Source organism: Camelina sativa, chromosome 8 (genome assembly GCF_030686135.1).
Source record: "Camelina sativa cultivar CO46 ecotype springtype chromosome 8, ASM3068613v1".
Lineage (NCBI taxonomy): Eukaryota > Viridiplantae > Streptophyta > Magnoliopsida > Brassicales > Brassicaceae > Camelina > Camelina sativa.
The window spans coordinates 7,180,496-7,206,185 of NC_141887.1; the positions used below are offsets into that span (position 1 = coordinate 7,180,496).

Genomic DNA, 25,690 nt, shown 5'->3' on the forward strand with positions numbered 1-25,690 from the left:
TAGTATTAGTAGGTAACAAAAATAAATAGTGCAATATATATATATAAAACCCAGAGGTCAGCACAACACTTTACTTACCAGTCCCAGAATTAAAAAACTGATAGAGAGAGATAATAAAAGAGTGAGAGAGAGATTGCTTGAAGAAGACGACGACGAAGACAAAGTCGGAAACTTTCTTCTCATTTCAATTAAAAAAACCATTTTTTTTTTCTTTCTGGGTTTTTTTCGTTGTTGTGTGATTGCGCAATTGGTTCCTTATCATTTGCTCTCGCAATCATTATCATTTCTTCTAAATCAACACGCTCAATTTTTCAATTTTATTCTAAGAAATTTCCTAGCTTTTTGGGGTTAGTTCCTGTTTCATCCGTGAGATTTGATTGCTTTAAACGCCGCTCAGATTCGAGATCATGAGAATTAGGAAGAACAAAAGAGCGGAAATTAGACTTCTTTGGGATTCGGTTGGGATTTATTTAGTCAGCTTCGAGTGAGGAGCTGATGATGGAGAACGGTCATGAGGAGAGATTGGCCGAGAAATTTTCTGGAGTGGGACTTGAAGATTCTTCTCGCTCGCCCGAGAATGAGTTCAAGAACGACAACTTGTTTCAGGTTATCAAAGCTGTTGAAGCAGCGGAAACCACCATCAAGGAGCAGGTCTGGTTCTCTCTTTTGTGTCTTCTTTTTCTGAAATTGTTTCAATTTGTGGGGATGTACTTCCTCAATCAGTCCATTTCGAAACTTATGTATTGGAAAAGAGAAATAGCTGTGAAATGCAAGGTTAATTTAACTCTGGCTAATGCCTAAGGGATTAATAAGAAGCTTGAGTGTAGGATTCGTCGTCTCTTGGTCTCTTTAGTATTTGCCACTGCAAGACGATGGTTTTTGTTTGTCATTGAAGTAATTTGGCAATCTAAGATTGTGTTTTTTTTTTGTTTTTTTTTTCTACTCTAAGCAGGTGGAGGAGAATAGCCGTTTAAAAGCTGAACTTGAGAGAAGTGCTCTGGAGCTGGCTAAATATGTAAGTAATTATCTAGTTAAATGGAAAAGAGAGTATCTCTTGGGTCTATGTGATGACTTGCAATCAGATATCTGTATTTTCGCAGTTAGTGAGGATCCTTGTTTAGTTGTTGTAATGATGCTTACCTTTTTAATCATTGGTGAATTTGTGATTTATATAGTAAGCTTGTTTTTTGTTCTCCATCTAGAAATCAGATGAATCCTTACCCCAAACATCTAATCTTGGAGATCACTCAGCTACTGCCATTGTGTCCCCTCTGGTTGACCAACCAGTTGACTGGAAGCAGAGTGTGATTAAGACTTTGGATACTGATTCCTCAGGCATGCTGGTTGTTCACCCCCATGTGAATGGTAATGGCGAAGAAGCTACTCTGAGTAATCGTTTTGAAAAGCAGGGAAATTTCGTTAATGGCAATTTCAGAGGAGCTATAAATGGTGCTGATACCTCTCAACTTGATTCTTCATTATCTCCTATGAGGTACTGAAACTAAAAATACCACTCTGCTGGGTGTTAAATTTACTTGTAAATCTGATGGTATAGACGAATTTCCACTGTCACAAAGTGTATAATTCTCGGGATCTGATATCTGCTAGAATGCGGTTAGAAGGAGAGCATACAGTAGACATCAGCTCGTCTGCTCATGGATCATTGCCAGGTGATGGAGTAAATAATTCAGGCAATGCATGGAAGCAGGTCTCCATCACTCTAACTACGTCTTGGTTTTCCTTGGTGTAAATAAAAAAGTCTTAACCTAACTATGTTCTTATTCAGGACCTCATTCTCAAGGTCCAGGAGCAGGAACAAGAAATTTCGCAGTTGAGGAAATATCTTACTGACTGTTCCGTTAAGGTGAGTCCTGTTCGACAAGGGAGATTTCTAGTCATTATTGGGATTTGATGTTACCTGCTTTTGTGGTTCCTTGGGATTTATTTGTGATTGAGTCAGGTTTCATTTGTTGCTTATGGCTTTCTCTAGTTTTTTGCCCTTTATAAGTGAACAGAACAAGAAATGAAAATCATCTATGGTTTGGATCAATAAAAGTTTGTTATAAACAGAGTAGGATATTCATGGGTAAAGATAGATTTGCTGCTACTTAGAGAGACCTGCAAGTATCGTACTCCGTTTCATAGGAGAAGCGGCAAACTCGTATTGATCCAAACCAAAGATTATATCTTAAATGATTTTATGTTCTCTTCGAAAGAGCACAAAAGAAGAGCAAAACCCTAAATGATCAGCTCAACCACAAATAAAGCCCAGGCAACCATAAGAGTAAAATGACATAATAAAACCTGTAGCCTTTTATGCTTGCTGTTGGTTCATCCCTTGCATTCTTTGTTAATGTTTTGCTAAATCAGTTTACTAACATTTTAGGTATTTTTTAGGAAGCCCAAATTCGCAATGAAAAATATGTTCTGGAAAAGCGAATTGCCTACATGCGTCTGGTTGGCCTTTCCTTTTTATTTTTTGTTTACTTATCTGTTTTCATCACGTATTTAATTTAATTGTTTGGAAGCTTAAAGATTCTTGCTGCTGTAACCAGGCATTTGATCAACAGCAACAAGATCTTGTTGATGCTTCATCAAAAGCTCTCTCTTACAGACAAGAGATAATTGAGGAAAATATATGCCTAACATATGCCTTACAGGTACTATCGTCTTGTGTATGTGGAATTACGGCAATAGTTGTCTTCTGGCATACGCCTAAATTCCTCATTTCTTTTTTCTTTGGTACCACTTTTTTGGCTGAACACCATAAATTATCCTCAGTTTCCATCAACTTGTTACCAAAATGTTCATGGTTCAGTTTTTCAGACTAGGATTTGTCTCTCGCCCCTCACTCTCATCATATTTTTTGATAACAACGTAGTGCAATTGGTATACACTTCTACGCAAATTCTGGTTAATTTTCACCGAAGCCAATATGCCTTTTTCGAATCTTTCCAGGCTACACAGCAAGAGAGATCTGCATTTGTATCATACTTGTTACCTCTTTTGTCGGAGTATTCTCTGCAACCACAGGTTTCTGACGCTCAGGCTATTGTTAGCAATGTGAAGGTCAGATCCGAAATCTAAAGTGCTGTCTCTTGCTATCTTTTATCCTTTGTTATAACTTGTGTTGGAATCTTACCTTTCTTGCTTTGTCATTCAGTTGTAATTTTTTACTTGTATACGGTAGCCTACTAGCTTGAGAGGTTTTGTTGCATTGTATTAGACTTGACTTCAAAAGTGGGGTACATCATCTTCCCTGGAAATGTTTCAAATTCACATCCCTTGAAATTCAGGAACTACAATATAATGTAAAGAATATTGCCTCTCAGCGGCATATTTTTGAAAACTGTGCATCGTTTTTAGTTTCCTATGCAACTATGCAAGTGACCATGACTTAAAGTCTCTTTCAGTTAATTTATGGAGTATCCTATATAGATGATTAACGGAGCTCGATTGACATAACTTTGAGCTTCATGGATAAGGAAGCACAAGCACTTGTTATCTTGTCTGTGAAACCTAGAATTTATGTGGATTCATGGAGAACCATAGAACATAGAACTTGGATAGGAAGTTAATTGACTGGTTATATATTATACCCTGCTTCGTTTTATAGCTATTGTCTTTTTTATTCAGGTTCTGTTTAAGCATCTACAAGAAAAGCTTCTTCTTACTGAGGTATGTTATCCGGGTATGGGCTTATCTGGTGTTAAATGTCAGTGTCTGCTTCATTTTTTACGGCAGTTTATTCCTGGCATTGAATCCGCTGTATTGCCTACTGACCTACGATAGATGCTTGTGTCTGATCTTTTCTTGTATTAGAGAAAGTTGAAGGAGTCAGAATATCAATTAGCACCTTGGCAGTCAGATGTGAACTACTCAAATAATTCCCCTTTGGCTCCACTACGCTCAGCTGGTGTAGCGTTAACCCACTCTGTACGTTCTTATTCTTTAGTGTTATATCATAAGCTTGAGTGAATTAAATCTTAAATTACTTCTCGTGTTTCCACCAGACAAAGGATTCCTTGTATTCCCATGATCACACAGCCGTAGACTGGAATTTGGAGCGCCAGCATCAAGATGAGCCAAGTGGCTCAGCTGTGACGAATTACCACCTTGATGAGTCTAGTACGTTTTCACCTCTTGTTAACCGGTGAGTTTATCCCTGCAAAGATCACTATTCCAAACTATATGCAAAGTAAGTGCACCCACTCTATATTTTATGAAGTCTACACATGTAGTTGCTAGAGCATTGGATATACATGTGTAGACTTCACATATAAAATCACTGAAGGAATTATAAGCAAAACATTTAGTTTCTTTCTCCTTTTTTAGGGTTGGTCTTTCTCTTTCTTAGGGTTGGGTACTGCGAGGTGACCACTTGTCACGTTAGGTAGGAACAAGTCTGTGACATCTAGCCTCTTTATTTATCATTGATTGTTGACTCGTAAAAATTTTCGTACAAGGTATTAAATTTAATTTGGCTATGACATTTGACTCTGACTGGTTTCTCTTGACTGGTAAAACACGCTAAAAAGTTATGTGATTTAATTGGCTATATCTCTTGACAACGATGGTTGGTTCTTGACTTGTACAACATGCAGACAAGTTATATGATTTAATTTGGCATAGACTCTTGACGCTTGAGTCTTTCCTGTTCACTCAGAAAATTCCTAGTTTTAAGCCTATTGTTGGTATCCCTCTTCTGCACTTTGAGTGTTCATCGGCTTTTTCCTATGCTTACATTTTCTAACTTCCTGTTCGCTCTGGGCGATATGATGATTTCAGCTCTCAAAAGTATCAGATTAGTCATAGGCCTAATAAGGTGCTGTTCTTCTTTTATGTGTCTTATTTATTGATCTCTCATGCGGTGCTAGATCATTTAACTTTGTCCTTTTATTTTCTGTTTTACCTTTATAAGTATGGTTAAATTACAACTTGGTCGTGCTCTCCTGGTTCTATGCACTGTAGTTTTTGGTGGATAATTTTCTGCAATGTTGATCATAGTTTGATGGCCCTTCATGTGTACCAGTCAGTCGGCAGCCTTTGAGATGCATGTGCAACCAGGTACGAGTATGGAAGAATCTCCTGGTCTGAAGCAAGCAGATGAAATTCCACCTAAGCATGTCCAATTTCGTGAGCCTATCAGTAAGACAGTGATGGACGATGCCCATAATCCATCATATGTGTCTGCGTTTGATGATCCAAGCTCCTCAAATTCTCCTCTTTTGTCCCCCGTTCTTGAAGAACCTTCTTCCTCCTTTTCTGAGGGTAATGATTAATAATACTATTCTCATTAAGTTCTTTCACTTTACTCAATATTTGAACCACTGTTGACAGCTGGGGATGATGACCCGTTGCCAGCTATAGAGGACCTCCAAATTTCAGGAGAACCTTATCCTGGACATGAGCTTCAGGCTTGTGGTTACTCCATTAATGGAACAACAAGTTGTAATTTTGAGGTGCGTATTGGATAGAAAACAGAATCGCTTTCTTATTTATGTTGAATTGCATCTAATCTATCTTCTTCTATTCTTTAATTTGCAGTGGGTATGTCATCTAGAAGATGGATCTGTGAATTATATTGATGGTACATTCCCCTCCTGCTGACCATATCATTATCCTCGAAGTTGTTCGTTCTCTTTTGTTTCTTATATGGAAATAAGGATTTAGTCGTTAACGAATTTCGAATGCAGGAGCAAAGCAACCAAATTACCTTGTCACTGCTGATGATGTTGATTTATATCTTGCTATTGAAGTTCAGCCTTTGGATGACAGGAACCGAAAGGTTAATATCTTATTGTATGAATGAGATTATATGTTGACTAGTTATTTTCTTTGGAAAGTGAGGATTAGGATTGTGGTATACTAGTTCATGCTAAAATCTTGTAGGGGAAAAGATTTGCTGTTGAGTGTGCTACACTGATGTTTAAGAACTGTATTGGATGTGCTTACACTGTTGTTTTCTTCTGCTGACTGTTTTTTTTTTAGTTTTTCATGTGGTTTGCAATATTCATTTGCTACTTTCCGATTTCAGGGGGAGCTTGTGAAGGTTTTTGCCAATGATAATTGCAAGATCACTTGCCGTAAGTTTATCTTTACTTAGAGAATTATCCGCTTGAGTTCCTATAAAAGCAGGCTACTTGTCCGTTTATATCTTGATATTAAGATGCTAAGTCTTTTATGCTCACTGAGCGGTTTCTGGTTGGTTGTGTAAGAGATCGTGGTTCCCTTAAATCTGAAGCATTCTTTGAGAACTTAATAATATCTCTTGTCAAACCTAAAGGTAACAGCAATCCTCTTTTTATATATTCACAGTTCCAGAGATGCAGAGCAATATAGAGAAGACACTTCATACTGGTCATGCTTCATACAGTGTTTCCCTTCCGGTATGACATTTGCCATTTCAACTCACATATTTTGGCTATTATTCTCTGGCTTTTCTTGGATTAATCCTTTACATGTGGCTTTGAACAGACTGGTTTCCTGGATATATGGGAAGCAGCTACGTTATCTATCAAGAGAGAAGGTTACAGCATCAAGTGTAATAACGATCTCACAGTTGCAGAAAAGTTCTCAGCTTCTACTGCTGTAAGACTTATGCCTTATTTGCTTCTGTCTTTCTTTGTCATAAAATAAATCGTGCTTCTTCTGTGAAACGTGTGGTGGTGTGGGTATGGAGAGATGTGCAGCTTTGCATACTGAAAGAGACAGGTTATGAACTTATGATGCACGCGTATCTTATTTAAAAATTAAGAAATCAGAATGCTTCTGTTAGCAATTAGGCTTGTCCCAGTTTATAAGTTGAATTTTAGAGTCGCTGAATATACAGTTTTTAACATTTTGTTACTTCCTAAACAGATTTGCGTCTTACATGCATGTTCATTAAGCATATTGTAATTTACTGATTTTAACATCTTCGCTACAAGAGCACGTAACAAAACCATATTTTTCATTTTGTTTTTAGTAAATGTTCGATGTAGTTATGCTAATGAAAACTTATTTGAGCGGTTTAATATGAATGGGGAAGGTTTCGAGCTTTGAACTAATATTAGAATCCTTCTTTTCATACCTCTCTAGGTTACAATTCCGTTCGGGCAACCTGCAGAATTTGTTATCATTGGTTCTGATGGTAGTGAGCATTCCTTACGAACAGAGAATGGATCGACAGACCTTATCGGGTAAGTAAAACTTCACTTTCTTTCAAAGATGGACATAGACCATAAGAATGTTTCGAGTTTGATGAGCCTGAAAAAAGTTAATTAGGTTCTGAGTACTTAGTGAGTGTAAACGCCCATTTGTATCAGTGAAGCATATGCATCTCAGCTTGGTCAATTGATTTGTGTAGGTGAAATATATCACACTCTGATCCAATAAATAATATGGTCTTGTGTGTTCATATTGTTTGTTATAATATGTATGTTGAATACTACACTGTAAGCTTTTAATCTTCTGTTATCTTTTTGGCAGCTCAAGAGATGAAATAGTACTCACCCTGAGATTATTTATCAAGAGGGTAATGTACTTTCAAAGCAGTATTCATTTTTATCACTTTCGTTACGATCTCTAGAAGACAAAAATTGCAGCTTTCATAAAATCAGACACAATAATAATAAAAAAACTTCAAGCTTCATTTCTAGAGAAGAAATTGCTGATTATTCGGCTCTGCTTATATTCGTTGCAGGCTCTGTTGAGGAAGAAGGGAAAGAAGAGAGTATTTTTGTTTAACAAGTGATGAGATTGTATATAATATTTTTTTGGCTCTCTAGCTCTTATGTTAGCTGCGAATCAATTAGTTAGTTATAAGGCCTTTGTGAAACAATTTATCCATGAGGAAAATGAATATTTGTTTATACAAATAATCCCACTTAAGTTACATTTTGATCTCATTACAAATGTCACTGCTCTTCAGTCACATCACATTTTAATTTTTTAATGACCTGTTCGAGTACACTAAGCAATAGGCCACATGGAGTATGTTACAAAGAAGAATGACAAGTCTTTAAGGACATATGATACAGCAAAAATGAAGAATGATAAGTCTTGAGGAGATATATACAACAACAATGAAGTAAGTAACACAAGTAATGCCTAAAACTTAAATCAATTTTAAATCAGTGCACCGTAAACATGAACTCAGAGGTTTTACAAACGTTCTTGTAAAACAGTTTCCCATTAATTACTTGAACATTCAACAATAGTAATAATACTAATACTCAAACTTTTGACTATCTTCTAAGTTGGTTGACCAAATAAAAAGAAATCATATGTTCTAATTTTGGTCAGAGTTGGAGTCGACACTTGAATCGTGAATATAAATACTTAAATAGTATTTTATCCGTATCTATTCAATACTTTTTTTACCAGTGTGACTATTAGGTTGTAATAAGTTGATTATTCGACGAAAAATATCATTGTTTGTTTAATGTTACCAAAAATATATCACTGATACGTACGATAAAGTTTAGATTTCGAAATTTAAGAGTTGTTGTTTTCTGTTGACTTTTTTCTTAAGTAATTGTGATTAAAGAGATATGATATGATACCACAACAATCAATTAAGTAACACAAGTAATTCTTAAAACTGAAATCAATTTTAAATCAGTACACCGTAAACTTGACCTCCGAAATTTTACACACATTCTTGTAAAACAGTTTTCCATTAATTATTTGACCATTCAACAATAACAATTATTATTATTATTATTATAAGACTAATACTCAAACTTTTGACTAGCTTCTATTTGGTTTTAACCAAACAAAAAGAAACCATATGTTCTAATTTTGGTCAGAAATGGAGTTGGACACATGAGTCGTCACTATAAATAGTATTTTATCCGTGTTTCTTCAATACTTTCATTGCTAGTGTGACCATATTAGGTTGTAAGAACTAAGAAGTTTGATTATTCGATGGTGATTAGGTGGTCATATAAATATATTTATTATACAAAAAAAAACTTCCTTAAAATATCATACTTTCAGTTGTCAAAAATATCATTATTGATTTAAGTGTTACCAAAAATATTCCCAAGAAAAGAAAAGTTCTGCTTGAGTGATTAAGCTTTAGCAGGTGAGGAACATTGATACGTACGATAGAGTTTGGATTTGGAAATTTAACTTTAGTTTTTCAGCATTAGCCAGCACCAATTTGGCGTTACCAAAGGAGCAGGAGGATGGTTTTGCATTTTGCCTAGGGGTGAAGATCCAACCATGGGAGCAGCCAACATTCACCGCAGCCTTTCACCTCTTCATGCTAAGATAGAAGCTCTTATCTGGGCAATGCGCTGCATGATTGGGGCGGACAATCAGTCTGTCGTTTTTCTTACCGACTGCTCCGACTTAGTGAAGATGGTGTCTTCGCCTTATGAGTGACCAGCTTTCACGCCTTATCTGGAGGATATACAAGCAGATAAAGAGGAGTTTGCTTCATTTTCTCTAGTCTACATTCCTTGCTCTCAAAATGGTAGCTCTCAGAATGGTAAAGTGGATAATTTAGCGCGACGTGTTCGCTCAGTTCTGCACTTAGTTATATCTGTAAATAATCTACCTTCGCATTGGCTTGTTTGAGCCAATCTTGTAAGCTGTTGTCAAAAAAAAAAAAAAAAAATCTTTGGCTTCTTCTATTTTTTTTTTCTTTTGCTGAGTCTTAAATTTGAGTTTGATCAAACTAACTGCATATTAAGGGTTTTTATGCAATAGACATTGAATGTTAAATGTCTATAATTGATGCAGACAAGTAAACTAATTGAGTAGATTGAACCTTGTTTTTGTGGATGATCTATTTTATTATATAAAGAAAAATTAGGATGAACTAAGAAAAACGTTAGGCTGAACTAAAAAAATAAAATTAAATCAACTAAAATTATGAAGCAAGTCAATGACAAAAAGAAAACTAATATTTTATTTGAAAAAATATATCAATATTACAAACAAGGTGATAAAAATAAATGCTTAATAAATTTATTATGCATTGAGAAAATTTAACAGTTTCAATAAATATAAGGACAAAATTTTTAATTTTTATTTTTTTTTAAATGATAAACTAATTGAAAGTTCTTTTAAAGAAATTAAGAATCATATTAAACTAAACACATAGCCCAGTGCTTAAATCCTCTTTATATATATATATATTAATCACAGATCCAGTGATGCAGAGCAATATATAGAGAAGACCTTTTATACTGGTCATGCTTCATACAATGTTTCCCTTGCGATATAAGTAACATTTGCCGTTTCAACTCTCCTATATTTTTGGCTATGTAGTATTCTCTGGTTTTAATCCTTCACATGCATGTGGCTTTGAACAGACTGGTTTCCTGGATATATGGCAAGCAGCTACGTTATCTGTTGAGAGAGAAGGTTACAGCATCAAGTGTAGTAATTAATGGTCTCACAATTGCGGAAAAGTTCTCAGCTTTTACTACAGTAAGACTTATTGCCTTATATGCTTCTGTCCTTTTTTTTTTTTTCTGTCATAAAAGAGTTCATAGATAGCTTTGCATGTTGAAAGAGTTAAATTGTTTATTCTAATGAAATTTTCTACATGCATGTGAAGGATTAGCATTACCGGGTATGTAGAAATTTTGGGTTTTAGCATATGAATAGTCAATCTTTGTTTATATAAAATAATCCCACTTAAGTTTACATTTGTTGATCACACTACAAATATCACTGCTCTGCACTCGCATTACATTCTATTTTCGTGACCTGTTTGAGTACACTAAACAATTGGCACATGGACTATGTTACAAAGAAGAATAGTAAGTCTTAGGAGATATGGTACAACAAAAATGAAGTAACACAAGTATTTTCCTAAAATCGAAATCAATCATATATTCAGCTGTGTCGGAATTTAGGCCACACTGTGATAGCTCCTGGTCTTGTCTCATCAAACCTGTACCTGTAAAGCAACATTCCATTCTTCAGTTGTTAGTTATACTACTGATTTAGAAAGATATGAATTGGAAGATAAAAAAGAGAGTTTTGTTTCACCTGTTATCTTCAAAGAATGTCTTCACAGCCTGAGGAAGTGAAGCATGTCCCCGGCTGTGTTTACCAATACCTAATTAAAGGACATAGAACATTACTGTCACAGATTTATGTGTGAAGCTTATATTCTATTTAAACAAGGGAAACATCAGTTCACTTGATGCTACATCAACAAATAATAACATACCTGTTACAACCTGCAACGAGTTTCGTAGTTGCCTAGAAGAAATTTTTTGACTGTCGAGGCCTTCCACATCTAATCTACCAAAAGGCTCTTGTGATGCAGATCGCAGAACTGCATTCTTTGACCTACCTCTATTTGGTGATACCGAACGGTTCACTGTGAATTGACCTTCTATCTTTTGCAAACGTTCTTGTAACGCTTGAACAGCTTCTGTTGCGTGGAGTCCATGCAGGTCCAACTTCCATATGTCGTTGTCCTTATTTGTTATACCTATTATCTTTTTGGCTGCCTCAGCATTTAGCTTCTCAGCTGTTAACCAATCCTCTCTTGCTTTTTCTGAATGCTGCTTAGCAGAAGCATGATCATATCTCTGAAAAGCATTTTGGGCAGCTCTTGAATGGTTTGAGGCTGATCTGTTTAAAAGAAAAGAAGGGAAATTTCTCAATAGCTGATGATACATATTCATCTTCTAAGATAAGACAGGGTTGAAATGAGAAACCGACTAGTTGTGGCTTGAAATTTAAGCATATAGTTTGGATTTTAAGTTCAAAATATGAACTCTGGATTCGGTAGACACAATTGATATAAACAGACTATGGAGTATGGACACAATAAACAACTCAATATAAAAAGGATACACGCCTTTGTGTACCTCATCATTTTCAGTGCATCCTTTCGATGATACAAGTAGAGATCATCTTCTTCCCATTCAGGCTCTATAGGAAGGGACTGAAGCCGCTGAATGATACAATCTAGTTCAGAAATATCTTCAGACAACTTTTGACTGTCAGATGCAACCACCGGGAACGACCTTCCATCACTCTCTTGCAAATCACACTTGCCAGAATCTTCAAAAGCGGACCTAGCAGTCATCTTCACCGAACCTGTAACACTTCTTCCAAATGTTCTATATCCGGAACTTCTGTTATCGGATGAATAACCCTCAATCTTTGAAGTTGGCACCTCAGCTTCTGTATTGTGACATTTGTCTGGTTTATTACCAGCAGGAACCATCCCTTCCAAAAATTCTAAAGCCATCTCAAAATTATCTTCGGTGGATAACAATACATCCCTTATCAAGCTCTCATCTGCCCAGCTGTTCATTTCCTTTAACTTCATGAAGGCCGAATCATGACTGTTTACCGGAAGAATCAAACTGCCAGGTTTGCTTCTAAAACCTCCGCCGCTTTCTTGGTTTCCGCAATCCTTATTCTCTGTCAGTGCCGGAAATCTCGAAGGAGGTAAGAGCACAGAGGAAAAAGACTTTTCAGAAGGTTCATGACTTCTTCTCAGCTTCCCTCTAACATCTACAAGAGATGTATTAATACTAGTCGAAACAGGCGGGAATGGATCATCCTCGACCTCGATGTCGAGACCTTGCTTCTTCTGTCTCTGCTTGAGATCAAACGCAGTCCAACCAGATGATTTGCCTTTCATCCATGACATCTTTATATCAAACTAGCTCTCAGCGTTTGATCATATCTCAGTTCCCATCACAGTAACAATATAATACTTCAAAGTTTCAGCCTTTTGAGGTACATAAGGGTGACTCAGGAACTGCAGAAACAAACCAAAACGCAAAACAATTTTCTCAATGAACAATACAACTAGTCTACATTTAAATTAAACCTAGACGAGACAAAACCTACAAAGTTCTGTAATTCAACAGAAGACAAAAGCACGGGTCCGGGAACGAAAGAAAAATCAAATCCGCAAAATTTGAAAAGGGACATGATTTTTTAGAAGCTAAAGCGGCCGAAGAGGGTGGACTAACCTAACCTAAGGCCAATGATTGGAGCAGTCGCGGTTTGAATATGGTCGGAGGGTATTAGACGGGCCGGTGATAAAGATTGACGGAGAAGGGAAGCGATAAATTTTGCCGGCGGATAGAGGAGAGAGAGAGAGAGAGAGAGAGAGAGACGACGCTGCAGATTTGCATTTAATTTCGAAATTTGACCTTTCTCTGAGTTTTTTTTGAAAATTTTTGACCTCTTAAAGTTGTGTTACTCGTCGTCACCAACGATCCATAAGCTTCACAGTTCATCCATTATTGATTATTGTCATTTTAACTTAATCTTAGTGGGCCTATACGGCCCATAATCTGACAAATTAGTATACAGTATTAACATTCAGTTGGTGCACACAAAAAACAAAAAAAAAAAAAAAAAAACGGTATTACCATTCAGGCATTCAGCAAGAATAATAATGTGTATGTAAATTGTAAAATTATATCAAACGAAAGTATATGCATCATCTGTTTATATATTAAAAAAAAGGGGGAAAAAACACAAAGTTAAGAGAAGGAAAAACTGAAAATAGAATCTTGAAAAACAATTGATTAACTCATAAACGTGGAATTATAATAATGATATTAGAAAATGCAATGCAACCATAATATTTTTTGTCATATTGGACACGTACGTGACTATAATAGCATTTTTATCCGTATTCAGTCAGGCCGACTTATAAATTTAGAAAGTAATTGTCAGTATCTTCTAGAGAGGACCAGTTCACCTAATAAGTGATAAGGTATGGCTTCAAAACATAAGTCTGCTCTCACACCACTACTAAAACACACACGGATAATTATGATACTGTATCGTCTTGTCGACAAGAGACGGACGATCCAAATCCAACGAGTCAAGTTAAAGCCATTACAGTTTCACTTAAACCAATATCATTTGATGTCCTCACATAACGCACTTACGTACTTAAACAAATTAAGAAGGTGTGAAAAACAAGAGCTAGGTTTTCAACTTTCAATAATATAAATTTCAAACCTAATTGTTTAAATTGGTTGAAAAATGTAATGTTTGATCATTGATGTAATACAAAAGGTTTCATTTCAAACATGAATTATATATTTAGGAAACGTACACGTCAAACGAAAAGAAAAAAAGGGTTTCCTTCCGTTTAGGTTGAGTGTTGTTTGCATTAACCATTTACAAAAGAAATCTTGTTCAAAATGTTTAAATTTATGAATTACTAGCTATTTTTAACAAGTTTACAATAAATAATTATATAAAACGGAAATACAAACTCAAGCAAACAACCAAGAAATGAGAACGATGATGAATATACATTTTACAAAATGGGATATATATGTCTCCATGTAAATGTAATTTGCTCAACACAATAAATAGTTCAACGGATCGAAACAAAATAGTAGAAGAGCGTTAACTTCTTTGCTAGAAAAAATGCATTAATTGTGGCTCACTCTTCACCAAACTAACCCCAACAACTTGTTATCTTTTCCTTACTGAGATATGGACTCACCTACCGGTGTTCTCCAATCTCATCACCGTACAAAATAATCAATTCTATAATTTTTTTTTTATTTTTATTTTTTGACAAACACCAATTCCATTGTTTTCTATTCTACCCGTATATTGAGTACAACCGTGGCTATGGCTATAACGAAAGAAACCTTTGTACATTTCATTAAGTTTACATTTTAAAGATATTGTATTCCTTGAAAAGTTGTGTACTACAAGATCGAACACGTCTCAAAGCTATAGAACAAGTTTAAAGAACAACACAATAACATCCACTTAATCATGTAAACAGAACATAAAGTGAGCATAAAGCATAAGCATATAGCTTTAATACATTTATTTTATTAATTGAGCGAGCTACTAGTGGTGTGATTAATAATTAAGCAGCTTTAGAGTGAAGCGACGCGCTCCGCAATAAAATCCTTAATCCGCATAATTAACTGACCCGACTCCGGTAACTCAGGAAAGATATAAAACGCGTGGAACATGTTTGGATACTCGATTAACGTTGCTCTTTTCCCGGATAACTTTAACCACTCGTAGTAGCTTCGCTGCCAATCCTTTAACGGATCAAACCCAGCCACAACCACCATCGTCTCCGGGTACTCCAGATCCGATATATCCACTGCGTTTGGTCCTCCTACGTTAACCGCTTCGTGATCCCGGTTCACTCCTTCCGGTAACATCGCTCTCCAGCACCAATCTGTTCGATTCGGCGATACCAAAGGAGCTCCGGCGAGTTGTTTCTCCGCTTCGGTCCTCTTTTCCCCGCCGAAGAACGGTTGGATCGAGATCATTCCGATCAGTTTTACGGCGGTGAAATTCCCCCTGCAAACTCGGACGGCGACGTTGTGCGCGATGTTTCCGCCGGCGCTGTCTCCGGCGAAGAAGCATCTAGACAGATCAGCGTTCGCCGGGAGGATGTTGCCGCGATTCTCATCGAGGTACTTGAGAACGTCGAATCCGTCGTCGTACTGAGCAGGATAACGATGCTCCGGAGCGAGGCGGTAGTTGACGGAGACGACGTAAGCAGGCAGTTTTCTAGCGAATCGCCGGCAGACATTATCGTAAGGGTAAGCGTTAGGGCTGAGGAAAGCGAAACCACCGCCGTGGAAGAAGACAACGACTGGGATTTTGTCGCCGGAGACGTGCGGTGTGAACAATCGGAACCAGAGATCGCGGGAGGGATCAACGACGAAGTCCGAGGTGGAGACGGAGTTGATGGGTTTGGGATTGGGAGGAGCGCGGAAATCGAAGAGGCGGAGGAAACGGCGGTTGATAGTTCCGTCGGGACGTTGAGCGTTATCGGTGAAGGTTGAGATGACGGTGAGAGCGATTCTTGTTTTTAACGGAATCGTTAGTTTCTGGTTTGGTTGTGATGTTTCTGTCGCCATTTTTATTTTTCTTTCTTTCTCCTCCGTGAAGATAAACGGATGGATTTGGAGAGAGCAGAGTGAATAATTTTTAGAAGCTGTTACTTACATAGTTACATGGTATTATGTATATATATATGCTTTAGATTATTTTTTGCCAGCTGTAATTTTGTTTTTTTTTTTTTTTTTTTGACATTTATGGTTAGAATAAACGAGCAATGACAATTAATCAATTATAGATTCGTCTGAGTGGTCAAAAATACTCAAATAGCATATCCACTTCTTGCAAGATCAGAATCTCAAATGAGTCTGAGCTCAAATCGTATCATATGATTCGTATGCAGCAGCTTATTTTGAAGAACTACTTGGCTCGGCTACATTGATATGCGGCAGTCTCTTAGTTTGGTTCTTCACTAGAACCTGTAAAATTTATGTTTTTATTTAAGGAAACACGTAGACGTTAGGTGAAATAAATAACAAATATTTCCTTCTACTGTAGTGTTGATGTCACATGGCCAACAGCGATAGAGTAATTCATAAGAACAGTAGACGTAATCAATGTACATCTTGAAGAGGGTGGCAAAGTAATTTAATTTCTAGATGACAGACACTTGCATCAACTGATTTTCAATCTCATTCAATTCTACGTTAAATCCATCACTGAACATGGGTAAATCTGTAAAGTGGTGATAATTTTGTAAAAAATTTCGGGCTCTCTCAGACAAAGCCATGGTAGGGAAATATGTGTATTAATTAGTATTTTGTCCGTGGATCAAGATTCAAACATGTATATGCGTTTGTTTTATAAGGAATCTGATTTCCCTAGAAGCTTATACGTTATGAAGGATGATTTTCACTTAACATATCACGGCTACGTTAATGGTAATATATAAGCCAGATAGTGTTGTATGATGCATCAACATTCAAATAAGGAACCAAATGCACTAGGTGATGAAGAGTTTTGTTGTCAAAACAAAAAACTTGGTTTAAAAACAATTTGTTCGAAACTGCGCAAATTCTGTAACAAAATAAGTGAATGTGTTGTAGTAGTCTTACCAAAAAAATAATTTCTGATAAAAAAAAAACTCATTTGCCTAATAATTAATAAGTAAGTTCTTTAAAACTGTATATAATATTTTAAATTTGTTTTTAGGGTTATGTTGGAGATGCAAATGTTTTAATAATAAAAATTATAAAAATAAAATAAAATAATGTTCGTCAATCGCAAAATATAGTGTTTTTCTTCATTGTTTCTTGGTTTAAAAGATTTATTATTTTACATTCACAATTAAAAAACTCATAGATTCTTCACCCGTCTAATAATGTTGTCATAAGTACAAAACTTCAACGTTGTTGGTTTCTCTTGCTGGCCTAATTCCTCACATGGAAGCTTCTTCTCTTGTCCTTTAAGACCAACTTGTTTTCACATTCCCATCGATTTCATTCTAATCGTTAATCTATCTGAAAGTTATTGTCAATCTCATAGTAACAAAAATTAGGTATAGAAATTGATAAGACTAATTACTTTTACTTCTACTGTTATGCACATCATGTACTTAGATTATAAGACATTTCCGTTGATTTAGGGTTCTTCATGCTTATACTTAGATTATAAGACATTTCCGTTGATTTAGGGTTCTTCATGCTTATACTTAGATTATAAGACATTTCAATTTACCTAGCCAATTTCATAATCTTAATTTGGGTTCTTCATGCTTATACGTTGTCAAGGATGATTACGTATAGCCATATAGTGTTATGAACTTATAATGCATCAACATTCAAATAAGGAACCAATGCATTGCGTGATGACATGGAGTTTGGTTGTCAAAACAAAAACTTGGTTTTAAAACAATTGTGTTTGAAATTGCCCAAATTCTGTAACAAGTTAAGTGCATGTGGGTTGTAGTAGACTTACCAAAAAAATAATTTCTGATAAAAAAAATATAAATAAAATTAAAATCATTTACCGAATAGATAATACAGTAAGTTCCTAATAAATAATATGTTAAATTCGTTTTAGATTTAGAAGAAGATACTAATATACAGTAAAATCTCTATAAATTAATAAACACTATAAGTTAATAAATTTCGTTGGTCCCAAGTCGGATCAGTGTAAAAAATAACAATATTCGATAAGATAATAATATAATATATTTTTGAAATCTCCATGTAAAATATAGTTCCAATAATATCATAAATTAATAATCATGTCAATATATATACATATATTTATATATATAGGTGAGTTGCTCGCCTATATATATATATGTTGATATAATAATGTATGCTTTTCTAAAACTCATATCTATCAAACAATTGTTGTGTTGTATTTTCAAACTATAATGATATGAAATACTTTATAACATATCATAAAAATAGCTAATTTTTTTAAAAGTTTTCAATTTCTAGATATGCATCATTTTGATAGTTTGATAGACTATTAAAATACGAAAATTGATATTTTCATGTATTTTATATATGTATGTCATTTGTATAAGTGAACCTGTATATAGTATTTGTAATTTTTTTGTCAATAATGTTTTTAAGATAATTTAAATTATATTCTAAAACCATAAAATTTATAACATCTGAAAGTCTAATCTTATTTTGCTAAAATTGTCTCAATTTTAAAATTAAACAAATAAAAATATATCTATAAATTAAAAATTATTAATTTATACTATAAAATAATAAATATTAATTTATAGAGATAAATTAATATCACTAGAAATTAATAAAATGTCATGGTTCTAACATTATTAATTTATAGAGGTTTTAATGTAAAAATGTATATATATATATATTTTTTTTAAAGTGGTTCATCAATTGCTGTAAGAAAAAAAAAAATCAATCAATGCGTTGTCGTTTTCAATGTTTCGTGGTTTAAGGGTTTATCATTTTTTTTCACACACAACCACAGTACTCCCCGATTTCCTCACCACCGTCGTTACTTAACGCCGCCTGGCACCGTTGGCATTCAACGTTTCTCTTCCTCGCCTAATTCCATTAAGTAAGCTACTTCCAGGCCAAACTTGTCGATTTCACTTCTAATCTAGATTATTGTCAATCTATTCCTAATCGGAATTAGGTATAGAGATTGATAAACCTGCTTTAAGTTCTACGGTAATGCACTGCTTTTACCTAGGTTGTTCGGCATTTTCGTTGATTTAGGGTTCTTTCATTTTTTAATTTAGCCAGCCAATTTCAAAATCTTTGATTTAGGGTTCTTGATGCTTCCTATTTCTCGGTGATCTTTCTGTTTTAGGAATCTAAAAGAAAGAATGTGTTTTTTTTTTTTTTGTAATGGAAATTTTAGGATTCTTGTCTAAGAGAGTAGGAGCAAAATGGGTTGGAAAGCTGCTGAGAAACTTATCAGACACTGGAAGATACTCCGAGGGGATAATGTGAGGACACTCTTTTCACCACTCACTTTTGTTCTTCTGGTGGTTGTTTTAGTTTGGTTTCATTTTCTTATGAATGATTTGGTGTTTCTTCTTGGGTTTGATTTTATATGCAGGTGATGATAATTCGTGGGAAAGATAAGGGTGAGACTGGAACCATAAAACGTGTCATCCGATCTCAAAATCGTGTTATTGTTGAAGGGAAGAATCTGGTGAGTTTGTCTTAAATCATCTTTGTTCTGTATATCTTTTTGCTCGGTCTTACGCATGTAGAGAATGAATGGTACTAGTTCATACTTGGTTGTCCCCTTGATATCGTTTCTGGAATATGATGAACTAGTATTGAATCAGGATCATATATCACTTACTTAACACCAATTACCAATTATGGAGTTATGAATCTTCTTTTGGTTCTTCTCTACAAATTTAAACATCTATTAGTTGGTTACTTGATCACAAAGCGGGTCTATTTCCATCAGTTTCTCTACATAATGTTTTGAATTGTTCAACTTGAACTCTTTTTCGTTTTGGATGATCTAACTCTCTGCTGGGATAATCTTTGGTTACTCGCTGAGACACTGTTTTCTTCTGTATCTGCAGATCAAGAAGCATATAAAGGGAGGCCCTGATCACGAAGGTGGAATTTTCACGGTAGAGGCTCCTCTTCATGCCTCAAATGTTCAAGTTGTTGATCCAGTCACTGGGTATTATCTCATTTTGCACTACTGTCACCACCAATTTCTCTTTTGCTCAAGCAAGAAGTTTCCTATGTTTCTAATATCTTTCCCATCTCAGGAGGCCTTGTAAGGTTGGTGTAAAATACCTAGAAGATGGAACAAAAGTAAGAGTAGCTAGAGGTACAGGCACATCTGGTTCGATAATTCCTCGACCAGAGATTCTAAAGATAAGGGCTACACCAAGACCCACCACCGGTACGTAGCAACACAACAAAATCTCTTTAAACATGCGATTTGCGCATAGAATGTTGGAAGTGTATATCGTAGCTACTTGGGAACAAACATAACCATAAAATAGGCTGTAAGATTAAAGATGGAATCAACATAATCTGTTTGCTACCTATGCATTTGAAACATGCGTTATATGTTCTAAGTCTGAGAAAAAGGAATAGATGCATTGATTCCCCCTTCTGAGATGAAAGAAGAAAATGCTTTGTTAGCTTTGCCCTTATTGTCATGACTATAACAAATTAACAACTGTGATTCTTGATTTGAACCATAGACTGAAACAGCTCAATTCGCAAAATTTATCTCTATAAAATATAGTTTGGCCTTGATAGTAGTGGTTTTCTTACAGAGGGATTAATACTTTTGTTTTTTTTTGCAGCTGGCCCTAAGGACACTCCAATGGAGTATGTTTGGGAGCAGACATATGATGCTAAAACAGGAAAGGGCATGCCTGATCTTTAAGTAGACCTCTTTACAGTTTCATTCCAAAAATGTTGCTGCTCCCCAAAAGATTCCTCTTTTCTCATTAGTTCATTGTCAAGAGCTATGAACAGGCCCGGCCCTGTACACATTTGTATGATACATAGGTATCGGGCCTCAATTTTCTGAAGCCGATTCGGTAAGGATTTTTTGTTTTTTTCTTAATTATAAGGCCTCAATTTAAGAGTTAGTTTCTTTTAAAAGGTCTCATTTTTTAAATTTATTTTCAGATGAGGCCTCATTTTAAAAATTGCTTTGAGTTGAAACCCAATTTAAAAAATTGCATTGGACTTACTGAAAAAAACAATTTTTTAAAAAAATATTATCAGACCTTATTTTAAAAGTACAATTTTTTTGGTATTGGGCCTCCAATGTTGTTGGACCGGCACTGGCTATGAAGCGACGTTTTGTTAAAGAACCCTTGATCCTGACTGAAACGACGTAGTCGTTTTCGTTATTTTCATTGATCTTGTGAACTTTTCAAGGGGCCAAATAAAAACCATTGGGAAAATTTTCAAGTTGTCTACTCTACACAGATTGACAAAACTACTGACATTTTTTTAACTCTTGTTGTATCTACAAAACTACACAAATAACATAAATTCTAAACGTAAAACAAAAAAGCTACAAGTCTAAATAACATTATCGAATCATAAAACTCTCATATAGTTTGACAAATAAGGAAAATCAAATTTATTTTAAACTTTCATTGGGGATGATTTCTAGAATTAGTGGTCTACAATAAACAAAAAGGAAATATTAGAGGACTAATATGTAAATAATATTAGTTTCGCCTTATCGAACGATTAAGATCCATCTTCGTCTTGTCTTGTTAATAAAGAAAACTCTCAAGAGGTTTTTTATAAGAAGATCCCATTGTTGTAGCGAACCCAGAAGAAGAAGAAGAAGACGAACTGATTGATTCATCTGAATATGGAGAGATTACAGCGAATCTTCGGAGCTGGTGGCGGTTTGGGTCACGCATCGCCTGATTCTCCGACTCTCGATACATCGGAGCAGGTTTACATCTCTTCTCTCGCCCTCCTCAAGATGCTTAAGCACGGTAAGATAACCCAACCCAATCCTTAAACTCTAATTAAGCTGCCTTCTGATTAGGTTATATGAATTTTGTTTCCGCTCTCTTTGATTTTACTCTTGCCCCCTTTCGGTATGAAGCTCTAGGGTTTCGAGTATTATTGTTCGATCTGTTTGTATAATAGAGAGATTTGATGAAAGTAATTTGAAATTCGCAGGAAGAGCTGGTGTTCCTATGGAAGTCATGGGATTGATGCTTGGAGAGTTCGTCGATGAGTACACTGTTAGGGTTGTTGATGTTTTCGCTATGCCTCAGAGTGGTACTGGTGTTAGTGTTGAAGCTGTTGATCATGTTTTCCAGACTAATATGCTTGACATGCTTAAACAGACTGGAAGGTAACTAGTTCTTCTTTAATCCCATCTACACTTTAGTTGAGCTCTCTTATTCAGAATCTGTTTTGAGATATTGATGCTCTCTTGTATCGTAATTTTAGACCTGAGATGGTTGTTGGTTGGTATCATTCCCATCCTGGATTTGGCTGCTGGCTCTCTGGTGTTGACATTAATACTCAACAGGTGCGTTGTGTTTCTTCAGTTTGTCTATTCATCTGAATGAACTCAATAATGTCTTGTTATCCACTTTGCATTGTAGATCTAATTTATAGTTTAGAACTTTGGATCGGACTATATATGCTCATTGTGAACATCTGTGTGCTTTTCTTTTTTTTTTGTAGAGTTTTGAAGCTTTGAACCAGCGAGCTGTGGCAGTTGTGGTAGATCCAATTCAAAGTGTGAAGGGAAAGGTTGTGATTGATGCGTTCCGCTCGATAAATCCGCAGACTATTATGCTTGGGCAAGAACCCCGTCAAACCACATCGAACCTTGGACATCTTAACAAACCATCGATCCAGGTGATGATCACTTAGTGAAACGTGTCTCTTTTGTTTCTAAGTTGGAGCCAAATGTAAAGATTACTCTAATACTGACTTTTGGATACTACTATGCAGGCGTTGATTCATGGCTTGAACAGACACTATTATTCAATAGTCATCAACTACAGGAAGAACGAGCTAGAGGAGAAGATGCTACTAAACCTCCACAAGAAGAAATGGACAGATGGTCTGACGCTAAGACGCTTTGACACCCACTCCAAGACAAATGAACAGACAGTCCAGGTAAGAAAGAAGGGATTATTTTGCAATCTTTTTATAGTTGTTAAAGCATATTGCACACTCATGTTCATTGACATTGTCTCTATTTTGTTGTTTAACAGGAGATGTTGAGCTTGGCTGCTAAGTATAACAAGGCGGTTCAAGAGGAGGATGAGTTGTCACCAGAGAAGCTGGCGATCGTGAATGTGGGAAGACAAGACGCAAAGAAGCATCTGGAAGAACATGTCTCCAACCTGATGTCATCTAACATTGTTCAGACACTAGGTACTATGCTCGACACTGTTGTCTTCTAGAGAGCTTCTCACTTCGCCAACCACTTCACAACCATTTGGCCAGAGTTGAGCTTTGTTCTTAAGACATCTCTTTGGTTTCTGCTGAATGTTTTCGTTTTATATCTTATCTCCTAGCATTTACGAGGTTGTATTGTACTATGTGATTTCGTTCTTTTCGTTAAGGCCAGGGATTGATTTCTATTTCTTGCAATTTATTTTCAGTTTTTTTTCTCCTAACTTTCAGAATTTATACTGAAGTGCTATGGCCAGTAACAGGCAGTATTTCCAAACACTATGCACTTAATTGAAGTAGAACCATGAGAATGAATTGTGATGTTAAGAGTATCTGAATTTTGTAACAAACACGAAACTATTCTGCAGAATATTCAAAATACAGTGTCTAGCTGGTTAACATACTTTCTTACAGAAGAACTGAAACAAATAGGGAAGAAAAAGAGGACCAAATCTACGTTAAATTCCACAGTAAAATATACAAAATGTGTGTGAAACGAGTACCGAAGATAAGCCAAACCATAGGCTATGAAGGCTCTTTAACGTTTTTTGTGCATCAAACAAGTCCAGCTTTGAACACATTTGGGAGCTTGACCAATAGTTCAAACAAAGCACAATGGTTTTGGGACGATCTGTGTAATGTTGCTTAAAACTCGGTGTCGAAACAAGTGTAGAAGACCTTGGAGACCATGGTCCTTGCAAAAGGGATGTAGCTCAAGCTATACCTGCAGTGTTAAAGAACAGAAAGATGAATGTCGACAACTTTTGTGAATGAACTCAGAAACCATCTAAGTAGCATTAGGTACACCAACTCAGTACTAGTTCAGGCTAATAAAATGGTTCGATGAGCGAATCATCAATCATGTAACTGTATACAGAGACCATCTATAAATAACGAGAAAGTTCAAGATAAATGCAAGAGAACCAAAACTTCAGCATACCAAATTAGACCAGAGAACTCAAGAATGATGGCCAGCAGCGTCAGAAGCTTGTTACGAACCTACACAGAAAGAAAAAGACAGATTATATTTAGTACAACAAGGCCTTTTCACTAGCTAGTTTTAATCAAACTTTAACAATGGTCACTATATAGTGTATACAGTAAATTGAATTAAATGGAGTTGAGAAACCCACTTACATAAAGAGCACAAAACAAGGCAATGATAATGCTTGCTAGATACAAAGCAGTAGCGTAGATACGGGCAGGGTCAAGCATCATAGTCACCTGCCGCTGTGGGCCTATAAGGAATGCTGTGCTGCCATACAGAATATGACATGAAACCTAAAATCCAAGAACAGAGAAATACTAGTACAGACAGAACCGCGTAAACCTAATGTGATATCACAACCTAAACTAAAAATCAAAATACGGACCTCCCAAGTGCCATCAAATTTCCGAGAGTAAATGTGATTCCAAACTTGACCGGATTGAAGAAAACAAGCATCGACTGCATTGTCAAACAGGTAAAAAGATAAAGAAGAGGTATATCCAAAGGGCTTAACTTCCCACAGTTATAAAGCTAAAGCTTGTTTAAAGGTAAAACGATTCAGGATAATGAATTCTAACATGAATAAGAGTTGAACTTACCAAAAGTGTACATGTCAACCCTGCTGACAAACAAATTGCAAACCCATAGAATCTCTGTTTTCATGAATAAAAAACAACATATTAGCAGAAGATAAACCCAAATTCAAGACATTCAACAAATTCCTCTAAACGAGACAACACTACAACTTCATAGAGATACACAGTAAATAAACCTCAGCATACTATGAATCAAACTGTATAATGTTATCATATCCCACGCAATTCTATCATCCTTCTCCTCCATTAAATCAATTTTTGTTTCTGTGCATGAATCTGAGTTTTTAACACTGCTGAACGTTATTGATCACTTGATCAATAGAAACTCATTTTATCTTCCTACATCAGTGAGCTCTTAAGAGCCTAACTTCTCTAATTGGAATACTACACAGTACGCATTTGAAACTAATCGTAGCAATAAAACCAAGAATCACAAGAAACAGCGAAATGCAGAGGACTTGATCGAAGAGATTAAACAATCTCGGGAGTAAATAAATAAGAACCTGTTTGGTAGTCAAAGCGCAATTGCGATTAAGATCTTCCATGAAAGAGAGTGAGCTTTCTTCCTCGGCAGCTCGTTCCTCGTCTTCAACCTCCATACCTACCATCATCTTCATCTTCTCAAATGCCTGATTCATCTTATCCATCTCTCTGCTCTAAGTCCCTCTCTGTGTCTACTACTCTAAGCTCTTTATCTCTCCGAGTTTTGGTGCTCAGATCTCACGATTCTTCCTTTCAAAAATTGTGACAGCAGAACTGAAGTATGGTGGGATCTTCCCTGCACAACCAATTACGCCATTCTCATGTATCGGAGAGTGAAAAGAAGATGAAAGAGACGCTTTTTCTTCGTAGTGGTTTCGTTAGAAAGGCTTTTGGTATTGGGCTTCTTTCACGTCAAGATAATCTTGGCCCAACTCGTTGTCCATTAGAAGACACAAGGTAGC

At 35.8% G+C, this 25,690-nt stretch overlaps 6 protein-coding genes across 13 annotated transcripts; 3 read left to right on the forward strand and 3 right to left on the reverse strand.

The window, feature by feature from the left end:
• Positions 1 to 12: 12 nt before the first annotated feature.
• Positions 13 to 7,876, forward strand: LOC104706648 (uncharacterized). Of its 4 annotated transcripts, XR_015564149.1 has the most exons (22): positions 65 to 651; positions 953 to 1,015; positions 1,203 to 1,492; positions 1,609 to 1,708; positions 1,787 to 1,864; positions 2,398 to 2,457; positions 2,556 to 2,660; positions 2,959 to 3,069; positions 3,637 to 3,678; positions 3,823 to 3,936; positions 4,014 to 4,153; positions 4,336 to 4,393; positions 5,033 to 5,271; positions 5,341 to 5,462; positions 5,548 to 5,590; positions 5,697 to 5,788; positions 6,038 to 6,086; positions 6,319 to 6,389; positions 6,478 to 6,591; positions 7,081 to 7,181; positions 7,471 to 7,516; positions 7,685 to 7,876. XR_015564149.1 is itself a non-coding variant. In XM_010422851.3 (21 exons), the coding sequence occupies exons 1-21, from the start codon at positions 496 to 498 to the stop codon at positions 7,733 to 7,735; spliced, it is 2,187 nt and encodes a 728-aa protein (XP_010421153.2). In that variant the 5' UTR covers positions 13 to 495; the 3' UTR covers positions 7,736 to 7,876. The 4 variants fall into 4 exon arrangements, 2 of the variants coding, with proteins under 2 accessions (XP_010421153.2, XP_087318543.1); XM_010422851.3 differs by lacking the exon at positions 4,336 to 4,393 and having other exon boundaries at positions 13 to 651; XM_087462417.1 differs by lacking the exon at positions 4,336 to 4,393 and having other exon boundaries at positions 53 to 651; positions 2,387 to 2,457.
• Positions 7,877 to 10,588: 2,712 nt separating this feature from the next.
• Positions 10,589 to 13,217, reverse strand: LOC104706649 (uncharacterized). 2 transcript variants are annotated; one of them, XM_010422853.3, is made up of 5 exons: positions 12,948 to 13,217; positions 11,826 to 12,730; positions 11,177 to 11,586; positions 10,993 to 11,062; positions 10,589 to 10,900 (listed from the first exon to the last, which is right to left on the reverse strand). In XM_010422853.3, the coding sequence occupies exons 2-5, from the start codon at positions 12,617 to 12,619 to the stop codon at positions 10,837 to 10,839; spliced, it is 1,338 nt and encodes a 445-aa protein (XP_010421155.2). In that variant the 5' UTR covers positions 12,620 to 12,730; positions 12,948 to 13,217; the 3' UTR covers positions 10,589 to 10,836. The 2 variants fall into 2 exon arrangements, with proteins under 2 accessions (XP_010421155.2, XP_010421156.2); XM_010422854.3 differs by having other exon boundaries at positions 12,953 to 13,210.
• A 1,402-nt stretch (positions 13,218 to 14,619) lies between these two features.
• Positions 14,620 to 16,105, reverse strand: LOC104706651 (putative carboxylesterase 18). Its single transcript, XM_010422855.3, has one exon. The coding sequence runs from the start codon at positions 15,840 to 15,842 to the stop codon at positions 14,838 to 14,840; it is 1,005 nt and encodes a 334-aa protein (XP_010421157.2). The 5' UTR covers positions 15,843 to 16,105; the 3' UTR covers positions 14,620 to 14,837.
• A 2,540-nt stretch (positions 16,106 to 18,645) lies between these two features.
• Positions 18,646 to 21,188, forward strand: LOC104706652 (uncharacterized). 2 transcript variants are annotated; one of them, XR_015564150.1, is made up of 7 exons: positions 18,646 to 18,834; positions 19,141 to 19,228; positions 19,342 to 19,437; positions 19,826 to 19,929; positions 20,021 to 20,157; positions 20,570 to 20,744; positions 21,071 to 21,188. XR_015564150.1 is itself a non-coding variant. In XM_010422857.3 (6 exons), the coding sequence occupies exons 2-6, from the start codon at positions 19,169 to 19,171 to the stop codon at positions 20,650 to 20,652; spliced, it is 480 nt and encodes a 159-aa protein (XP_010421159.2). In that variant the 5' UTR covers positions 18,646 to 18,834; positions 19,141 to 19,168; the 3' UTR covers positions 20,653 to 20,835. The 2 variants fall into 2 exon arrangements, 1 of the variants encoding a protein (XP_010421159.2); XM_010422857.3 differs by lacking the exon at positions 21,071 to 21,188 and having other exon boundaries at positions 20,570 to 20,835.
• Positions 21,189 to 21,400: 212 nt separating this feature from the next.
• On the forward strand, positions 21,401 to 23,350 carry LOC104706653 (26S proteasome non-ATPase regulatory subunit 14 homolog). The gene is made up of 6 exons (XM_010422859.3): positions 21,401 to 21,733; positions 21,924 to 22,101; positions 22,200 to 22,281; positions 22,440 to 22,616; positions 22,713 to 22,880; positions 22,979 to 23,350. Exons 1-6 carry the CDS (start codon positions 21,604 to 21,606, stop codon positions 23,168 to 23,170), a joined length of 927 nt encoding a protein of 308 aa, XP_010421161.1. The 5' UTR covers positions 21,401 to 21,603; the 3' UTR covers positions 23,171 to 23,350.
• Positions 23,351 to 23,500: 150 nt separating this feature from the next.
• LOC104706654 (uncharacterized) lies at positions 23,501 to 25,583 on the reverse strand. 3 transcript variants are annotated; one of them, XR_015564151.1, is made up of 6 exons: positions 25,250 to 25,583; positions 24,750 to 24,803; positions 24,536 to 24,609; positions 24,300 to 24,412; positions 24,103 to 24,161; positions 23,501 to 23,886 (listed from the first exon to the last, which is right to left on the reverse strand). XR_015564151.1 is itself a non-coding variant. In XM_010422860.3 (6 exons), exons 1-6 carry the CDS (start codon positions 25,391 to 25,393, stop codon positions 23,808 to 23,810), a joined length of 528 nt encoding a protein of 175 aa, XP_010421162.1. In that variant the 5' UTR covers positions 25,394 to 25,583; the 3' UTR covers positions 23,501 to 23,807. The 3 variants fall into 3 exon arrangements, 2 of the variants coding, with proteins under 2 accessions (XP_010421162.1, XP_087318544.1); XM_010422860.3 differs by having other exon boundaries at positions 24,300 to 24,417; XM_087462418.1 differs by having other exon boundaries at positions 24,300 to 24,443; positions 25,250 to 25,563.
• Positions 25,584 to 25,690: the final 107 nt, after the last annotated feature.

What these genes read in the sequence shown, in the direction of transcription:
- LOC104706648 (XM_010422851.3), top strand. Translation starts at nt 496, where the DNA reads ATGATGGAGAACGGTCATGAGGAGAGATTGGCCGAGAAATTTTCTGGA. An exon ending in CTCTGGAGCTGGCTAAATAT is followed by an intron (nt 1,016 to 1,202) that starts GTAAGTAATTAT and finishes TTCTCCATCTAG; the next exon opens with AAATCAGATGAATCCTTACC. An exon ending in CAGGCAATGCATGGAAGCAG is followed by an intron (nt 1,709 to 1,786) that starts GTCTCCATCACT and finishes GTTCTTATTCAG; the next exon opens with GACCTCATTCTCAAGGTCCA.
- LOC104706649 (XM_010422853.3), bottom strand. Translation starts at nt 12,619, where the DNA reads ATGTCATGGATGAAAGGCAAATCATCTGGTTGGACTGCGTTTGATCTC. An exon ending in GATGCACTGAAAATGATGAG is followed by an intron (nt 11,587 to 11,825) that starts GTACACAAAGGC and finishes TCTTTTAAACAG; the next exon opens with ATCAGCCTCAAACCATTCAA. An exon ending in ACATTCTTTGAAGATAACAG is followed by an intron (nt 10,901 to 10,992) that starts GTGAAACAAAAC and finishes GTTGCTTTACAG; the next exon opens with GTACAGGTTTGATGAGACAA.
- LOC104706651 (XM_010422855.3), bottom strand. Translation starts at nt 15,842, where the DNA reads ATGGCGACAGAAACATCACAACCAAACCAGAAACTAACGATTCCGTTA.
- LOC104706652 (XM_010422857.3), top strand. Translation starts at nt 19,169, where the DNA reads ATGGGTTGGAAAGCTGCTGAGAAACTTATCAGACACTGGAAGATACTC. An exon ending in AGATACTCCGAGGGGATAAT is followed by an intron (nt 19,229 to 19,341) that starts GTGAGGACACTC and finishes TTTTATATGCAG; the next exon opens with GTGATGATAATTCGTGGGAA. An exon ending in TACACCAAGACCCACCACCG is followed by an intron (nt 20,158 to 20,569) that starts GTACGTAGCAAC and finishes TTTTTTTTGCAG; the next exon opens with CTGGCCCTAAGGACACTCCA.
- LOC104706653 (XM_010422859.3), top strand. Translation starts at nt 21,604, where the DNA reads ATGGAGAGATTACAGCGAATCTTCGGAGCTGGTGGCGGTTTGGGTCAC. An exon ending in TTGACATTAATACTCAACAG is followed by an intron (nt 22,282 to 22,439) that starts GTGCGTTGTGTT and finishes TTTTTTTTGTAG; the next exon opens with AGTTTTGAAGCTTTGAACCA. An exon ending in TTAACAAACCATCGATCCAG is followed by an intron (nt 22,617 to 22,712) that starts GTGATGATCACT and finishes ACTACTATGCAG; the next exon opens with GCGTTGATTCATGGCTTGAA.
- LOC104706654 (XM_010422860.3), bottom strand. Translation starts at nt 25,393, where the DNA reads ATGGATAAGATGAATCAGGCATTTGAGAAGATGAAGATGATGGTAGGT. An exon ending in GGTTGACATGTACACTTTTG is followed by an intron (nt 24,610 to 24,749) that starts GTAAGTTCAACT and finishes TTGACAATGCAG; the next exon opens with TCGATGCTTGTTTTCTTCAA. An exon ending in GAGTTCTCTGGTCTAATTTG is followed by an intron (nt 23,887 to 24,102) that starts GTATGCTGAAGT and finishes TTAACACTGCAG; the next exon opens with GTATAGCTTGAGCTACATCC.